The sequence below is a fragment of the Halichoeres trimaculatus genome, unplaced genomic scaffold (assembly GCF_033239565.1).
Source record: "Halichoeres trimaculatus isolate MK-OKI-2021-1 unplaced genomic scaffold, fHalTri1.1 fHalTri1_scaffold_6, whole genome shotgun sequence".
Taxonomy (NCBI): Eukaryota; Metazoa; Chordata; class Actinopteri; order Labriformes; family Labridae; genus Halichoeres; species Halichoeres trimaculatus.
Window position 1 is genome coordinate 38,151,529 of NW_027437184.1, and position 14,664 is coordinate 38,166,192.

The window sequence follows — 14,664 nt, forward strand, 5'->3', positions numbered from 1 at the left end:
GGGCTAGAAATACTGTCTGTCAGTCTGTTGATTGGTCGAAAGAACTGTCACTTCCAATGTAACAGTAGTAATAAAGAACAACACATAACACTGCCCTGTTTAAATCTCCAGCAGATTCTGTGAAGAGAACTTTCTGTTTGTTTGAAAAATTGTGTCACAAAACCACATTCCATTGTTGTACTGCTATGGCATCACGCTATTATGTAGCTGACATCACTATCTGCATCTAGCTAACACACCGCCTACCAAGAAGGGCACAGTTGACTGTGGAAACTCAAACAAGGTCAGGCTTTACTGATCACCGTATACACATGAACGCTATGTTAAGTCCCCGAGGACAAAGTCCTAAAACAAAACAAAAAAAAATCAAAAAAATTAGACTTGGAGTGTTAAACAGCATGAATCCTGATTTGCAGAATCGTAACGGGGGCCTTCAGTGTGCCTGGAGACTTGAGTAAAGAGACTCGCATAAAGCAGGAACCTCTAATTTCTTTCTTTCAGTGTGCTGTTTTTGTGTATTTGCAGTTTGGCCCCTACATATTCTTATTTCAGGACATAAAGACTAAATTCGGGGTTAAAGAATAATTAACTATCTTTTCTTGACTATTTCGTTTCCTCTCATTCTGAATCTGGTCTGCTTTGCTGAAAGTCAAGGATTATCCCAGCTGCTCTCAGAACTTGCCATCTGTAAAACCCTTTTTTTTCAGATTAGTTTGTTCTTAAGGAACACTACACAGCCCATCTTTAAGTTTGAGGCTAAACCCCAAATCAGAAAACAAAACAAAACACAGAAGTCAAAATAGCAGCTCCTCCTCTAGTGGCCTGTTCTGTGTTTCATCATGAAAACACTCCAGCCCAAAGGATTTACAGAGGAGGCTGTGTGGAGCAAACACAAAGTGCTCCTCCTGTGCTGAGGTTTGAGTCAGTCTGCTCTGAAGGAGGGTTCAGGTTTTAGCAGCCAGCCGGGGCACAGAAAGGCCAGAAGGAACCGTCTTCAGTCTGCTGGTTGAAGATGTTAGATGTGTTGCTGACAAACTGCTAAAAACTTGTTTCATGTGAAGGCTTTCAGATGGAGATGTGCAGAAGCAAACAGAAAGCTCAGGATTTAAACACATGTAAACCTGAAGCCACACAGGCTCATGTGTTTTCATACACACAGTCACACAGTGATGGTGGAGGCTGACATGTAGAGTGTTAAACTGCCCATCACTTCTGATCAAACCATTCATTTTCTGAACTCCAAACTGCTCCCAAGTCCATGCCCTCAGGGCCAGTTTGGTGAGGAGAATCCTGATCAAGGGTCCTCTGACATGTGGACTACCAAAGAGGGCAACTAAACCAACAGTCAGTGAGAAGAATTAACTCTCCCACTGTGCCACAGCCACACCAATAAGGACGCGGTCACCACAGCAAACTCTACTGTGCTTCAGCACGCTGCAACCCTAAAGCTCAGCTTGTTTGGCCAGTGTGACTGTGCTGTGCTTGAGCACGATTCACTTCTCTGCTTTGGCACGCCTCGGAGAGGTGGGCTCCTGCACAGTTCACTTCATGCAGCATGTATGGTTTATGATTACCACTGCAACCACTCCTCTCACAGTCATTTTGAACAGTAGCAGGGTGTTAGAGTGCTGTGGTGGACCAAAACGACTTACCACAAGTCAAACAGTCTGTAAAGTTATCGCAGTACTCTCTGTGTCTCATTGTGCTGACTCTGAGATGGCGCTTCAAGTAAACAGATGCTTCACAGTGACGTAGGCGACCCATTCCGGTGTCATACCTGCTAAAGTCTGGTTCATATCCGAGTAGTGTGACTGCTGGCTGTACTGTCCAGTGGGGGGGGTTAGGTGCTTGAGCACAGCACAGTTGGAATGGAGGCGCCCTAAATCTCTATTTGACTTTGTGAAGAGAACTTTGTTTTAATTTGAAAATTGGAAATCATGAAACAGCATTCTTTGGTTGTGCTGCTATGCCGTCATGCTATCACATAGAAGATGTGGCTATCAGCATCGCCCTAAATCACAACATATCACTGGCTACAAGAAGCCAGTGATGAAGCACAAAACCCTCAGTGCCATCACACTTCATCAAACCCGTGTGTTTCACATGTCCCTCCCCACTCTCACCTACTCCCCCTCCAGTCACTGTCCTGACCTCTTCAATTACAGCCATCCATCTGATAGGACAAAGATTGAACTCTTTGGCGTGAATGCCAGGCGTCATGTTTGGAGAAAACCAGGCACAGCTCATCACCTGGACCATACCATCCCTACAGTGAAGCATGGTGGTGTCAGCATCATGCTGTGGGGGTGTTTTTCAGCGGCAGGAACTGGGAGACCATTCAGGACTGAGGGAAAGATGAATGCAGCAATGTACAGAGACATCCTGGATGAAAACCTGCTCCAGGGTGCTTTGGACCTCAGACGGGGGCCACGGTTCATCTTTCAGCAGGACAATGACCCTAAGACCGCAGCCAAGATATCAGGATAACTCTGTCCTCGAGTGGCCCAGTCAGAGCCTGGACTCAATGGTGATGATGACCTGAGGAAGCTTGAGAGGTGCTACAAAGAGGGATGGGCCAAACTGCCTGAAGATAGGTGAGCAAAGCTTGAGACATCATATTAAAAAACGCTTGAGGCTGTAACTGCTGCCAAAGAAGCATCACCAAAGGATTGAGCAAAGGCTGTGAATACATGTGTATATATGATGTTTTCTTCTTTTTTTTCTTCTTCTTCTATTTCTTTCCGTTTCTCTCTTTTTTAAACTGTATTTCCAGCTGTTTGAGATGGAACTGATGAACTTTATTTATCAGTTTATCAGTTATTTGACTATCAAATGACTATCTTTGACTTTCTTTGACTATCTTTGACTATCTTTTACTAATCTAATAACACTACATGTTTGATTTTGTGCACACTCTCAGGAAACACTAAACCAAGAGCATAAACCCAGAGGATCATCTGTGACCCCAGAAAAGGAGGACACATTTGTCAGCCGCTCTCAAGAAGCCTGAGCACTCTCTGAAGCTCCTCCAGTCTGATGCTTAGAATGAAGCATTTCTATATTTGATTATTTTTCAGTTGTTTTTCTTCTTTTGTCTCCTTTAACCCTGCACCCTTCTGTAAATGCAGCTGTTTCTTAGTTTGCAGCGCAGTCCTCTTTTTTTATCATAGATTTTTTGAAGCCTTTCACAGTTAATGCACTTGTACAGCACTTTTCTGACCACTCAAAGTGCTTTTACCCTGCTTGGCACATTCACCCATTCACACTCTGGTGGCAGAGTCTGCTACAGTAGGAGACGGTTTGTGACATAAGACAGACGCCTTGTGAATCTGCATTGATAAAATCAATGAAAAGGAACTGACTCTGTGTCTTGAAGAAGCAGGATTGAATTTCCTCTCTTATCCAGGTTCAGGGTGTACCCGCTCCTTCATGATGACGCAGAGTCCTTGGTTTTTGGCCTGTCCCCTCTAGTCCCTGGGATACATACAGCATGCATTACAAAGCACAGTCAGGTATTCCTCTTCCTGGTGCTGGGGCTGAGCTGCAGTCAGTCCACTCAGTGTGTGCAGTCACCATGGAACCAGCTGCCCTATATGCCTGTGGGGATCAGCTGACAAGGTCACTGGGCTGATTGATGTTAGCCTCTAGAGTCCTTCTCTGTGTACAGGTTCATCACCAATCTCCATTTCTGAGGTGTTAGAGAGGAGAGCGCCTGTGGGGACGAGAGCCTCAGCTGAATCCCCTGTGAGCTCCCTGATGCCGTGAAGGTGGATGTACTGCTCTGCATCCATTCATTTGTAACCCTGGGCTGTGACATAAATCTGCTGCTTCCTCTGCTAAGTGCGCTCACAACACCAAACTCTTACAAAGTGGCAGCCATTGTTTATTAAAACTGTTGTAACTGCGCGCTGGCATGTGAGTAATCAGGCTGAAGCAGCATTACAGCAGCGCCGGGTCTGAAAGCAGAGCCAGCGTGAGAAAAAGACCAGGCGGTGCTGATTCCCTCCACAGCAATCCACCAAACCAGCAGAGAGATTGCCTACATAAATATCACTAAATCTCCTCAGTGCAGCCACAGTATCACTCTGCATCCCCCTCAAAGAGACAAACTACACAGATATTCAGCACAGAGAGCAGTTTGTCGGGATTATTAAACTGTGCATCTTTGGCTTCACACATTTGAGCTGCAGCTTGCCAGGAAACAAATGTGTAAAATGAATTCAGCAACAAAGTCTGCACCCCCATCGTAAAAAGCCTCTCTTATACCACAAACCTGAGGATGCACAATCGCAGCCCACACCCGAACGTAATAATCCATAAATGTACACTGCAATGATATGAACAGCTCTTTATCTAGGTGTTACCTGCCTCTGTGGTGCGTGTGAGGTTTTCTTTGTTTGTTTGTTCTGGAGGGGATCACGGGATTGAATGATTACCTGTCAATCTGAGTTTGTTGTGGTTTAAATCAAACTTATTATTTGACAACTCAGACGGCAGGACGAGGTGTAAACTGTCAGGGGCCCTGCCCATGAATCAAAAAGCCCCCCTCCCCCCTCTGCCATTATCAGATGACAAATAATAAGGCGTCAGTGTGGCAGGGCTGACAGTGGAAGCTTCAGTACACTCCCCCCATCACGAGAACCAGCCAGTGTGTTTATTGACAGCAGCACTATGAAGCAGCTCTGTAAAAGCCATACCAGGATGCTCCTGATGCTCCTGACGCTCCTGATGCTCCTGACGCTCCTGACGCTCCTGATGCTCCTGACGCTCCTGACGCTGTGTCCTGAGGCTCAGGCTGGAGTCAGATCACCAGAGTTCACCAGACAGTCAGGGTGACATCTGCTCGGAGCCTGTCTTCAGATTGAAGTGAGCAGCGTTCTGATTTGTGACTGGTTTCCTTGAGGCGTGAAGGATGTAATAGTTTTTTCTCTTTCCTGATCATCTTGTAAGGTTGTCATAGCCAAACTGATTTCAAATGTAAATGTTTATGGAGTGTGTACCTCGTGTACTTCAGTCGCTGCTTGAATTACTCCTTCTCACTGCCTGGTGTCCACCCGCTGCAAAAAACTGAAATCTTATCAAGTGTTTTTTTCCTATTTTATGTAAAACATTTATTTTTATGCAATGTCTTATTTTATGTTATTTAAAGATAAGAATGAGTTCTGAACTTCTTGTTACAAGTTGGGAAAAAAAGTTGCCAACAGAACGAGAGAAAAGTTACTAGTTTAAAGACATTTTCTAGTTTTACACAATTTTTTATTGTTCCACTGGCAGATTTTTTTCACTTGTTTCAAGCAAATCAGACCTCATTGTTTCTTTGAACAAAGCAAAACAACACATTTTTCTGGACCGGTCAGGTGAATGTGGCTCATATCAGGTCTGAAAAAGACATTTTCTGATGAAAATCAGACAAAGATGCTTGATGAGATTTCATTTTTTTTCTGTGTGTTCACTTTGAAGACACAATGGACAGAAACAGATTCTTTGTGATTCCTTCTTACAGATCTGTGACCCCCAGAGTTGGGGTCCTTTACTCAAAAAAGTAAAGAGTTACCCGTTACTTGTTACTATTGAAAATAGTAGTGCCTTACACTACTTGATTACTCTATGGAAAAAGTAAAGTAGTTACACTACTTTATCCCCCTGATGCATCTTTATATGCTTCAAGAGATCTGCGGTTGTGTTCCATGCAGTATTCAGCCTCTTATTTCCTGGGCATAACTTGCATTTTACAGTCACGCTCTTCTCCTTCTGCTCTACAAAATCCAAATAATGTGCATATGAACTGTCACAGTAAGATTGGTTGCCTTATATAAATCTGTGCCCCACTGACAACACTGCACTCCCTACTACTGTAAATGCCCCTTTTAAAGGATAATTTTGGTTCATACAGCTTTTACATTGTTTATAGAATGAAGTAGAACAAAATACTCACCCAGAGGGCTTTCCTGATCCAAGCAGTGCTTCGGGAGATATTTAGATCCAAAATCGTGCAGCGGACGTCCGTATAATGGGATCCATCGGGGCATAGTCAGCGCCGCTCCTAAAACTGCATTAATCATCCAAAAACTCGTGTTTTTCACCAATATTCCAGCACTGACTCCTTTCTTTGAGGGACAAACGTAAACAAAGTCTTCGTCAGTTCAGAGGTCATTACAGCCGCACAGCGCTGTCTGGAGTGACACAGACTGCAGCAGTGGACTATCTTGGAGTGGACCATGATGGAATATTGGTGAAAAACACGAGTTTTTGAACGATTGATGCAGTTTAGGAGCGGCGCTGGCACGATTTTAAATCTAAATATCTCCCAAAGCACTGCTTGGATCAGGAAAGCCTTCTGGGTGAGTATTTTGTTCTACTTCAATCTATAAACAATGTAAAAGCTGTATAAACCAAACTTATCCTTTAAAAGGGGCATTTACAGTAGGAGGGAGTGCAGTGCTATCAGTGGGGCACAGATTTATATAAGGCAATCAATTTTACTGTGGCAGTTCCATCAGCCCTGACCCAGAAGAGATAGCGAGTAGTTGCTCGTATGGCCACCGTTCAGTCTACTGGTGGTAATAAAAAGAACTCCGCTTAAATAGTAATATTTTGGTTGCTCTATTTGCAGTCATTGTAAAAGTAACGATCGTGGCGTTTCATTTGTAACTCTAGTTTAACTACTAATCTACGAGGAGTAGTGCCGTTACACTACTTGTTCCTATCAAAAGTAATTTAACTACTTGTAACGTTCATTACTTGTAGTTATATACCCAACTCTGGTGACCCCTGATGGAGCCTGTGGCAGTGTTGTTTGCTGTTTTGGTCACATTGTAGCCATTGATGTCATGAGATGTGCTGAGGCTTCAAAGCCTGTGCCGAGTAATGAAGGGGGCGTTTCCACAAAGTGAGTGTTGAGGCTTGCTTCATTTAGGGAAGGAGCTGAAAACGGTGATATTTGAAGCCTTGCTACCCGGCTGTACCTCATGACTGCTTCAGGAAGTGGTTCAGAGTTTACAGCAAATCTGACAACAACATAAGCCCCTGCAGGCTCCATTTAAAATGTTGCCTTCTGATAGAGAGCTGCGATCACTTCAAAGTTTGGTTACAGTTACGATGGTCCAGATACTAGAGTCTGGATAGCATTTTTTATGAGATAGTTTGAAACAGTTAAGAAAATGTTATTTCTGAGTGAACATGTGAAACAAATCTCCCCTGTTCCCTACATCATTGTCCAATTAGTTTCACTGTGCTTTGCCTGTTTAAGCTCATGCTACTTCTTTAAAGTGACAGAAAAACCTTATTACACAACCTGCCTTATCATTAAACTACCGTTTTTGGAAAATTTACACACACAGAATACATTCAAATAATGTTGTATTGACTACATGTATGATCATCTATGTAGAGAAATTATTTGGATGAACACATTTTTTTGTAAGTTACAGTCGTTCCCGAGCGCCATGGCAGACCAAAAAGTTCAATGAATCACACATCACATGGTTAAGATACAACAGCCTCTGATTATACATCTGACCAGCAGGTGGTGTTTTGTGCACATGAAGCTTCAAGAAATGAACATCATTTCTTGCTGAAAGTAAAACATGTCCTGCCTGGTATCCGGCTACAAAGTATTAACAAGCACAACTCATAAAAAAACTGCAAGTTATTCAGCCCATTAATGATTCAAAGGCTTAGATTTATATGTGTTAAATAGAGAACCTTGCTTTAACATTTTTCAGCGCTTTGTATCTTGAGTCTTACCTCGGGCGTGATCACATCTTTTATTTCTCAATAAGTCTGAGGATCTCAAAACAAAAACAGATAAAAACGGTGGAAATGAGCTAAATTGGTTCTCTCACCAAAAGTCTCATCAAAACAAAACTTGTGTCAAGATTCAGCAACACCTCAAGTTGTTCCATTTAAGACTAACACAAATTACATCTGTTGAAAACAGATTTTAACCAATAGAACAGCTCAGACTTTTACTAAAACACATTGAAACAAAGTGGAGGAGACAAACAGCTCCCAATACAATCACACATCCTAGGACCTATTTTTATGTGTAATGAGATGAAGAGCTATCCATTTTTGTCACAAACATTTTAGAAACTGGAGACAAAAACAATAAAAACCTCTCGAATGCTAAGACATTTTTGTTTTGCTAAAACTAGTAGTGCACTCTTTGTCTTCACATATTCAATTACTAGATCTAAGTACTTCACTTATTCTCAGGCTTCAGGAAGATTTCCAAATATTTCAATTCAAAAATGAGCATCTACTTCACTTATTTCAGGATTGTTTTCTCAAGAAAATTATCTTGATGCACGGACAGAACATTTGACTAGTTTTAAAAATGTTCTCATTAATTTTAGTGTGTTTATCTCATATTTAGGCTCCCTCTCTTAGTGTGTAAACTTCACTCAGTGCTGAGAAATCACAGTAGACCAGGGTAGACATTTCTGAGAACATCAACTAATGAAAAAGCAAAATAAAAACAGTTTTAGAAATTAAAATTCCAGATTCTCTAAAGGAAAAGATCTGCTGAGAAACAAATAAAGTTGTTGCTTAACTGATTGACACAGTGTTGCTGAAATTTCTGTGAGTAAGTAAGTAAGTTATGGAGGCAGCAGGCTGCTTGTCTAATCTGCCCCTTCAAAATAATAATTAAAAAACACTAACTAAAACTTATATTAATGATGCTTTTCTCATTTGTGAATTTTTATCAAACAACGTCACAACTTTATCTTCATTTTAACATGATAAATTGTGTATTATTTGTTTGTCAGAAGAACCCTGAAAAAAGCACTGAAAGGGGCTGATTTTCACCAGTTTATCCCATTATTCCAAGAGACTTTTTTTAAGTTCATGGGAACTGGATGTTTGTACAGAAGATAGTCTTTTTTTAGGTTGAACTTCACCAAGAGGCTCGGCTACTGGAGCCCACGAAGGGACGTTAGTGAGCCGGAATCTCACTGCCTGAATTCAACAACAAATTCAATCAGGAACTAGTGATGTGTCACACTCAAAAGATGCAGCTCTGAGAGCCGATGCTTTGCAGTGACTCAGAAGAGCCGACTCACTAACTTTTTTTCTGTTTTTTTCTTGTTTTGCTCAGCTCTTTTCCTGTTGCTCACCTCTGCACACATATTGTTTTTATTGAAAGCATGGTAGGCTCACAATCACATGTGAGGATACAGGATCATACCATTACGTGATGGCAGAGAGGGGGGCACTCAGTCAGGTGTAGTGTCTTGCCTCCCTCAGTGAGTGAGACAACAGACAGGGGTGAGGAGGAGAGTGTGTCAAATTACAAAAAAATAAGAAACAAAATAGATAAAAAAGAAAGTTTAATTCAAATATTAAACAAAAGTCAGAATGCTGCTTTTGTAACAGAACAAATGCAGAAGTACGAACTCATTATGAGGCTTCCCATAAAAACACTGGCTTCAAAAGGGTTTATTTAATCACAAGTCATTCAGATATGCCAGGTTGAGTTAAAATATGAGGCTACAAATGATGCCAAATTTGGAACCAGGCCAAAAGAACGGGCTCTGTGAAAAGGACCCCGTACGGATCACTCTTGTCATAGATTTTAACCATTGACTGCCAAATGGAAATACTGTCATAGCTGGCTTTAAAGGCTCTGAGTTTCTCAGTACTCGCTGGGTTAGCCACGCAGCATGATTTGGCTTAGTGTAATCCCCCTCATGGGTGTTAACATACATACAGACTTTATAGGAGGAGGTGACGTTTAACCAGCAGCAGCAGCAACGTGTGGGTAGCATGGGTGTAGCAGGGATCAGTGGAAGTGAAGATGAGCTTAAATACACAATTTTATCATTAGAAAGAGCTGTGATTAGTACAGGTGGGTTGGAGATAGACACCACTTGCTGGCCAAGCATACAGGGGCTGCAGAGAGATACATTGTGTGATTACTTGTTGGTCGCCTCTGTTGTTGTGGTGCATGAGCTTTATCAGTTTGTGTTGAGCTGCCTAAAAAAACAGGCTGTTTAGTTTAAAACTGCTAAATTATCCCTTTAAGGTGGAACACACACACACACACACACACACACACACACACACACACACACACACACACACACACACACACACACACACACACACACACACACACACACACAGAAAAACAATAGTTATGACTTCACTTTGCTGCAGTGACACCATTGGTTGAATGCTGTAAAGTGGAACAGAACATGATATGACATGAGCTTAAAGCTGGGAGTGTGATGGATCGTGATCATGACTCGGTATTGGCAGATGCTCAAAATTAAATGACTCAAACAACATGATCAGGACATTCCTGATTTCAACATAAGCCTGTCAGCTGAGCCAATCAGTGAATGGTTTCTTCAAATCAGCAACCAAAAACAAAATAAAATTGTTACCCTCGGAAAAAACAACATGGCTCCCACAGCAACTTAATGCAACACAGCGTAAAGTGTCGATGTTTCAGATGAGTCCCATGTCTAGTAGGGCAAGTAGGATGAGGGGTGAAGGTTGAATTTATTGTCCCCATGAGGGAATTCATTTGCAGTAGAGTAAAAAAAAAAAAAAAAACATACAAAAACACAACAGCCATACACAGTCACATACACTGTCCTACTAAAAATGAAAATAAAAATAGAACTCTGAAAGACAATACAGACAAGCAGCCAATCATAGCTGAGGATCCTGGGGTAGCTAAAGTGGTGGTAGCTAGTCCCCCCCCCCCTGCCGCCGGATTCACCTCTGCGAGGAGCTGAGCAGCAGAAACCAGCCTGGCTTTGTACTGGACACTCTTTCTGTCACATGCCCACTCATTGTTGGAGCATTGTTGGAGCTGTTTCATCCCTTCTTTTGTGAAGCGACACAGAGCACCATCACCAGGGTTTGTTGTTGTATCAAAGCCCACTGTCGCGTCTCCATGTGGCTCTTTTTTAGTTTGGAGTGTGATCTCGCAGAAGCCAGATGGCTTGTGTTATTTAAGGTCGGGAAAAGGGACAGATAAAATCCAGGGGAAGTATAATTGGAGATTTGTGAACTTGCGAGCAGCAGAATGTGCTTTTCTATTGTTGGATTAATACCATAGCTGAGAGGTTTATAAATTATACTGTTAGAAAATTATACACTTTGAAAATATTCAACGTTAATTATGAATTAAGAAAAATCAAGGTCATACTTTTCATCAAATCTCTACAAGGAGCAAACTGAAAACACTTTTACTGCAGTGTTTTATATTTTTAGTCCTCAAACAAATACTTAGTCTAAACTTTAATGACATATCAGTAGAGTCCAACTTTGTGATTAAACTTAAAATGCAGAGTCAGAGCGCGGGTGCTAATTATTATATGGAGGAAATAGATTTCCATCTGGAGAGATAACAGAAAGTCTGAGTGCTCAGGACTCTGCAATGAAACGGAGCCAGGACATTTTTCAATGTACTGTCCCCTGAATCAATATCTATCAGCAAACTTAAACTAAATCGAGATTGAATCCCGGTGCAATCACCGGTTGTATAGCTGGCTGTATTCCACACACCATCCTCCAACAGAGGAGGCAAGATTTCTGATTTGATTGTGCAAAAGACTCACACAGGTCCAATCCTTAAAGAAAAACACGTTTACCATGCTCTGCCTGTGAAGAAATAAAAGGTGAGCTGACTGATGTTTGTTGTGTCCAGATATGATCACTGAGGTAAGAGCTTTATTGGGATCTTACCCAGAGGCGGCCTGTGACAAAGTAGTCTGTGTTATGTTAGAGAAAGCCGATGCAAAGCTGGTTAAGTTTCAAGGCTTCATTACAACAGAATGCTAAACACAAAACGGCGATCAAATGGTAATTATGACAAGAGTTAGACATAAAAAATAAATAAATAAATAGTTTGTACACACAAGCCGTTCCTTTGGGTTAAACTGAGCTTTAGAGTGTGCATACCGTCCTGTTTTACTTTTAGTGGACCCTCAGACGGAAGTTTTGTAAAGTCATTTTTTATTAAAAACTCAAGGTCCCCATCTCCGTTCCATCTCGGGACTTTCTAGCTACGTTGTGTGGGCTAGCTGATCACAGCAGGTCAGTTGCATAGAGTGTGGGTGTTTTTGTAACAGTTTGTAATTGGTTAGACACATTTACTGTATATAGAGTGGACAGCATGGCTTCACCATTTACTGATTGTACAGTTTTAAAGCTAAAATACGCCGTCACAGGCGCTGCCATAGGCAGCTGTTGTGCAGCCAGAGTCTGCGCAGCAGAGACTGTAAGTGATTCTGGGGAGAATCTGAGTGGAGCTGGGTGAGAAAAGTTATTATATCTTTTCTTTCAAGAGTCTAATCACTTCTTGGCTCCCCCTAACAACACATTTTAAAATCCCAGAAAAAAAAAATACACAAGAACAGCAGCTGTCAATCATCATTAAACTTGACATAGACAGCCTTGTTTTTTTTTTCCCTCTTATAATGAATGAAAACAAAACTTCTCTGAAAAAAAAGAGGACTTGAATACAAGGCAGCCAATTGATATCTTCAAATCACTACAACAATGGTATGTGAGAAACGTTTCAAAGAGGTTTATTAATCGATCAAAGTTTGACCACAGCCCATCTGGAATGATTCTGGAGACAGAGTTACTTGACCTATACTGCAGCCAGCCACCAGGGGGAGCAGTTTTTGTGGCACCCTCACAGTCTATGGTTGGACATAAGGTTTGATGTGGGCTCCCTCAAGTTTTTTTATTTATTTTTTAATGATGCATTGACCATTAAATGATGAGCCTTGCTTCAATCTGATTGGCTCATACAGGTCTGAAGTGACAGGCAGGCAGAGGGTATGGGACACACAGTGTAATACACAATGAGCGCTTGACAAATGGAGCACTGTTTTGCTCCTCACACTCTGTCAAGGCAGAAGTATGCTGATGTAGTGTATTGACAACAAGCAAATAGAAAAAAAAAGTGTAATTTTCTTTCTTTCTTGCAGTATTTTATTGTAGAAGCCAGGCTTCGCTTGGCATCCATGAAAAAAATGCCACTGGTCTTACCTTGGACGATGAGGTGCACCTTTGTCGATTTTGGTTTCTTGTTGGTGAGGATGGAGCAGACGTAAGGCCCCTCGTCGTGGACGTCCACATTCTGGATCTTGATGCTGTATTCCGTAGCTGCTGTGTTCTCCATCAGGATGACACGAGGGTCCAGAGACCACTTCTCATTCCCTGCGAATAGGATGGTGGTGCGATTGAGCCAGGCCACTCGTGATACTTTGCTGTCAACATTGCATCTGAAAGAGAGAAAAAGAAAGAGATACAAGCCTTTAAAAACAAGACTGCATCTCCTTTGGCATCAAAGAACCTCTGATTGACATCCAGCTATGTCTGATCTCAAATGATAAACACATGATTGCTTTCTAGAAGTTACAGTTGTAACCATGCCTGTAGGGGCAATCGTTGCACAATCTGTCGTGGAAAGAGATGTTCAGGACTTTAAAGAGACTAAACCTCCACAGAGTCTGTGCATCAAACTTCTCCTACATTGAAGCTTATCTCTGATCTCCAAGACTCCTTAAACACCTCACCAGAGATGTCCCACGTGCCAGCCTGCTTCAGTTCCTTAAGCATTAATGTAACAAAAACCTGGAGACTCTGTGGTACAGACATCCTCTGAGCATCTTCAGCTGTTGCACATCAGTCCTCGTTTATGTTACATTTAAATTCCTCTGACATGAAAAGACCAACAGACGGTCCTGTTGCAGGTATAACTGCCATTTACAGCAATCAAGCACTGACCTTAAACCCCCTTTACACTGGTTTAACAACACAGTGATGAGATGACCTTTCTATAATCTGTACACAACACACACGCACACACACAAACACACACACACACACACACACACACACACACACACACACACACACACACACACACACACACACACACACACACACACACACACACACACACACACACACACACACGTAGAAAGTACAGGTACCACAGGCCGTGACATATTCCCACTAAAGGACACATGCTTGTTAAATGCAGCTTGGCCTGTTTTTGTATCACCTTTAGGGACATTCAGGAAGCTCACATGTGACGTTCTGGGGAATCTGCCTGGGCTGTGCTCGGTGAGCGGCTCAGAGAGATGTAGAGGTGCTGTACCCTTTAGAAGTCATGTTTTAAATCCAGCTTCACTGAGCTGACAGCCAGAGGAGACCTTTCTGCTCCAATGTCTTGTGTTTTGTCTTTTCTGGTCCCTTTAGCTCTTGATTCTTGGATGGTGACTTTAAGATGAGCTGAAATCTGCTTACTGACTCTGAAGAAAATGATAATGATCACAATGAGAGCTGATCCTCTGCTTCCATCTTTAGCTCTTACACCATCACAAACTTCACTGTGTAATACAAGCAGCTACAATATCTGAACATGTAGAGGTTTGACAATCTGCACACGCTCAGCCTGAACATCCAGCACTGTTACTTCATATTTATGTTTACAGTATAGTTAGGCAGAAGATTCCCTTGAAGCTCACAAACATTTTTTGTTTGTTTGTTTTTGATGATGATCAAGAAACTGGCAGAAAAAAATGCATGAAATATTTTATACAAACAACAACTACCCAATAACATTTCGGGGGAACTTTGAAGGCCATCTGAGATCCATTGGATCCCTGCTGTCCACAGTCCAAACCA

At 41.9% G+C, this 14,664-nt stretch overlaps 1 protein-coding gene across 2 annotated transcripts in view; it reads right to left on the minus strand.

The window, feature by feature from the left end:
• The window catches only part of opcml (opioid binding protein/cell adhesion molecule-like), a 520,625-nt gene that overhangs the window by 133,692 nt on the left and 372,269 nt on the right, over nt 1-14,664 (minus strand). For both annotated transcript variants that reach the window (XM_074671787.1, XM_074671786.1), the window contains one exon: nt 13,018-13,253. In XM_074671787.1, coding sequence (XP_074527888.1) covers nt 13,018-13,253 — 236 coding nt within the window. The remainder of the gene's footprint in view (nt 1-13,017; nt 13,254-14,664) is intronic.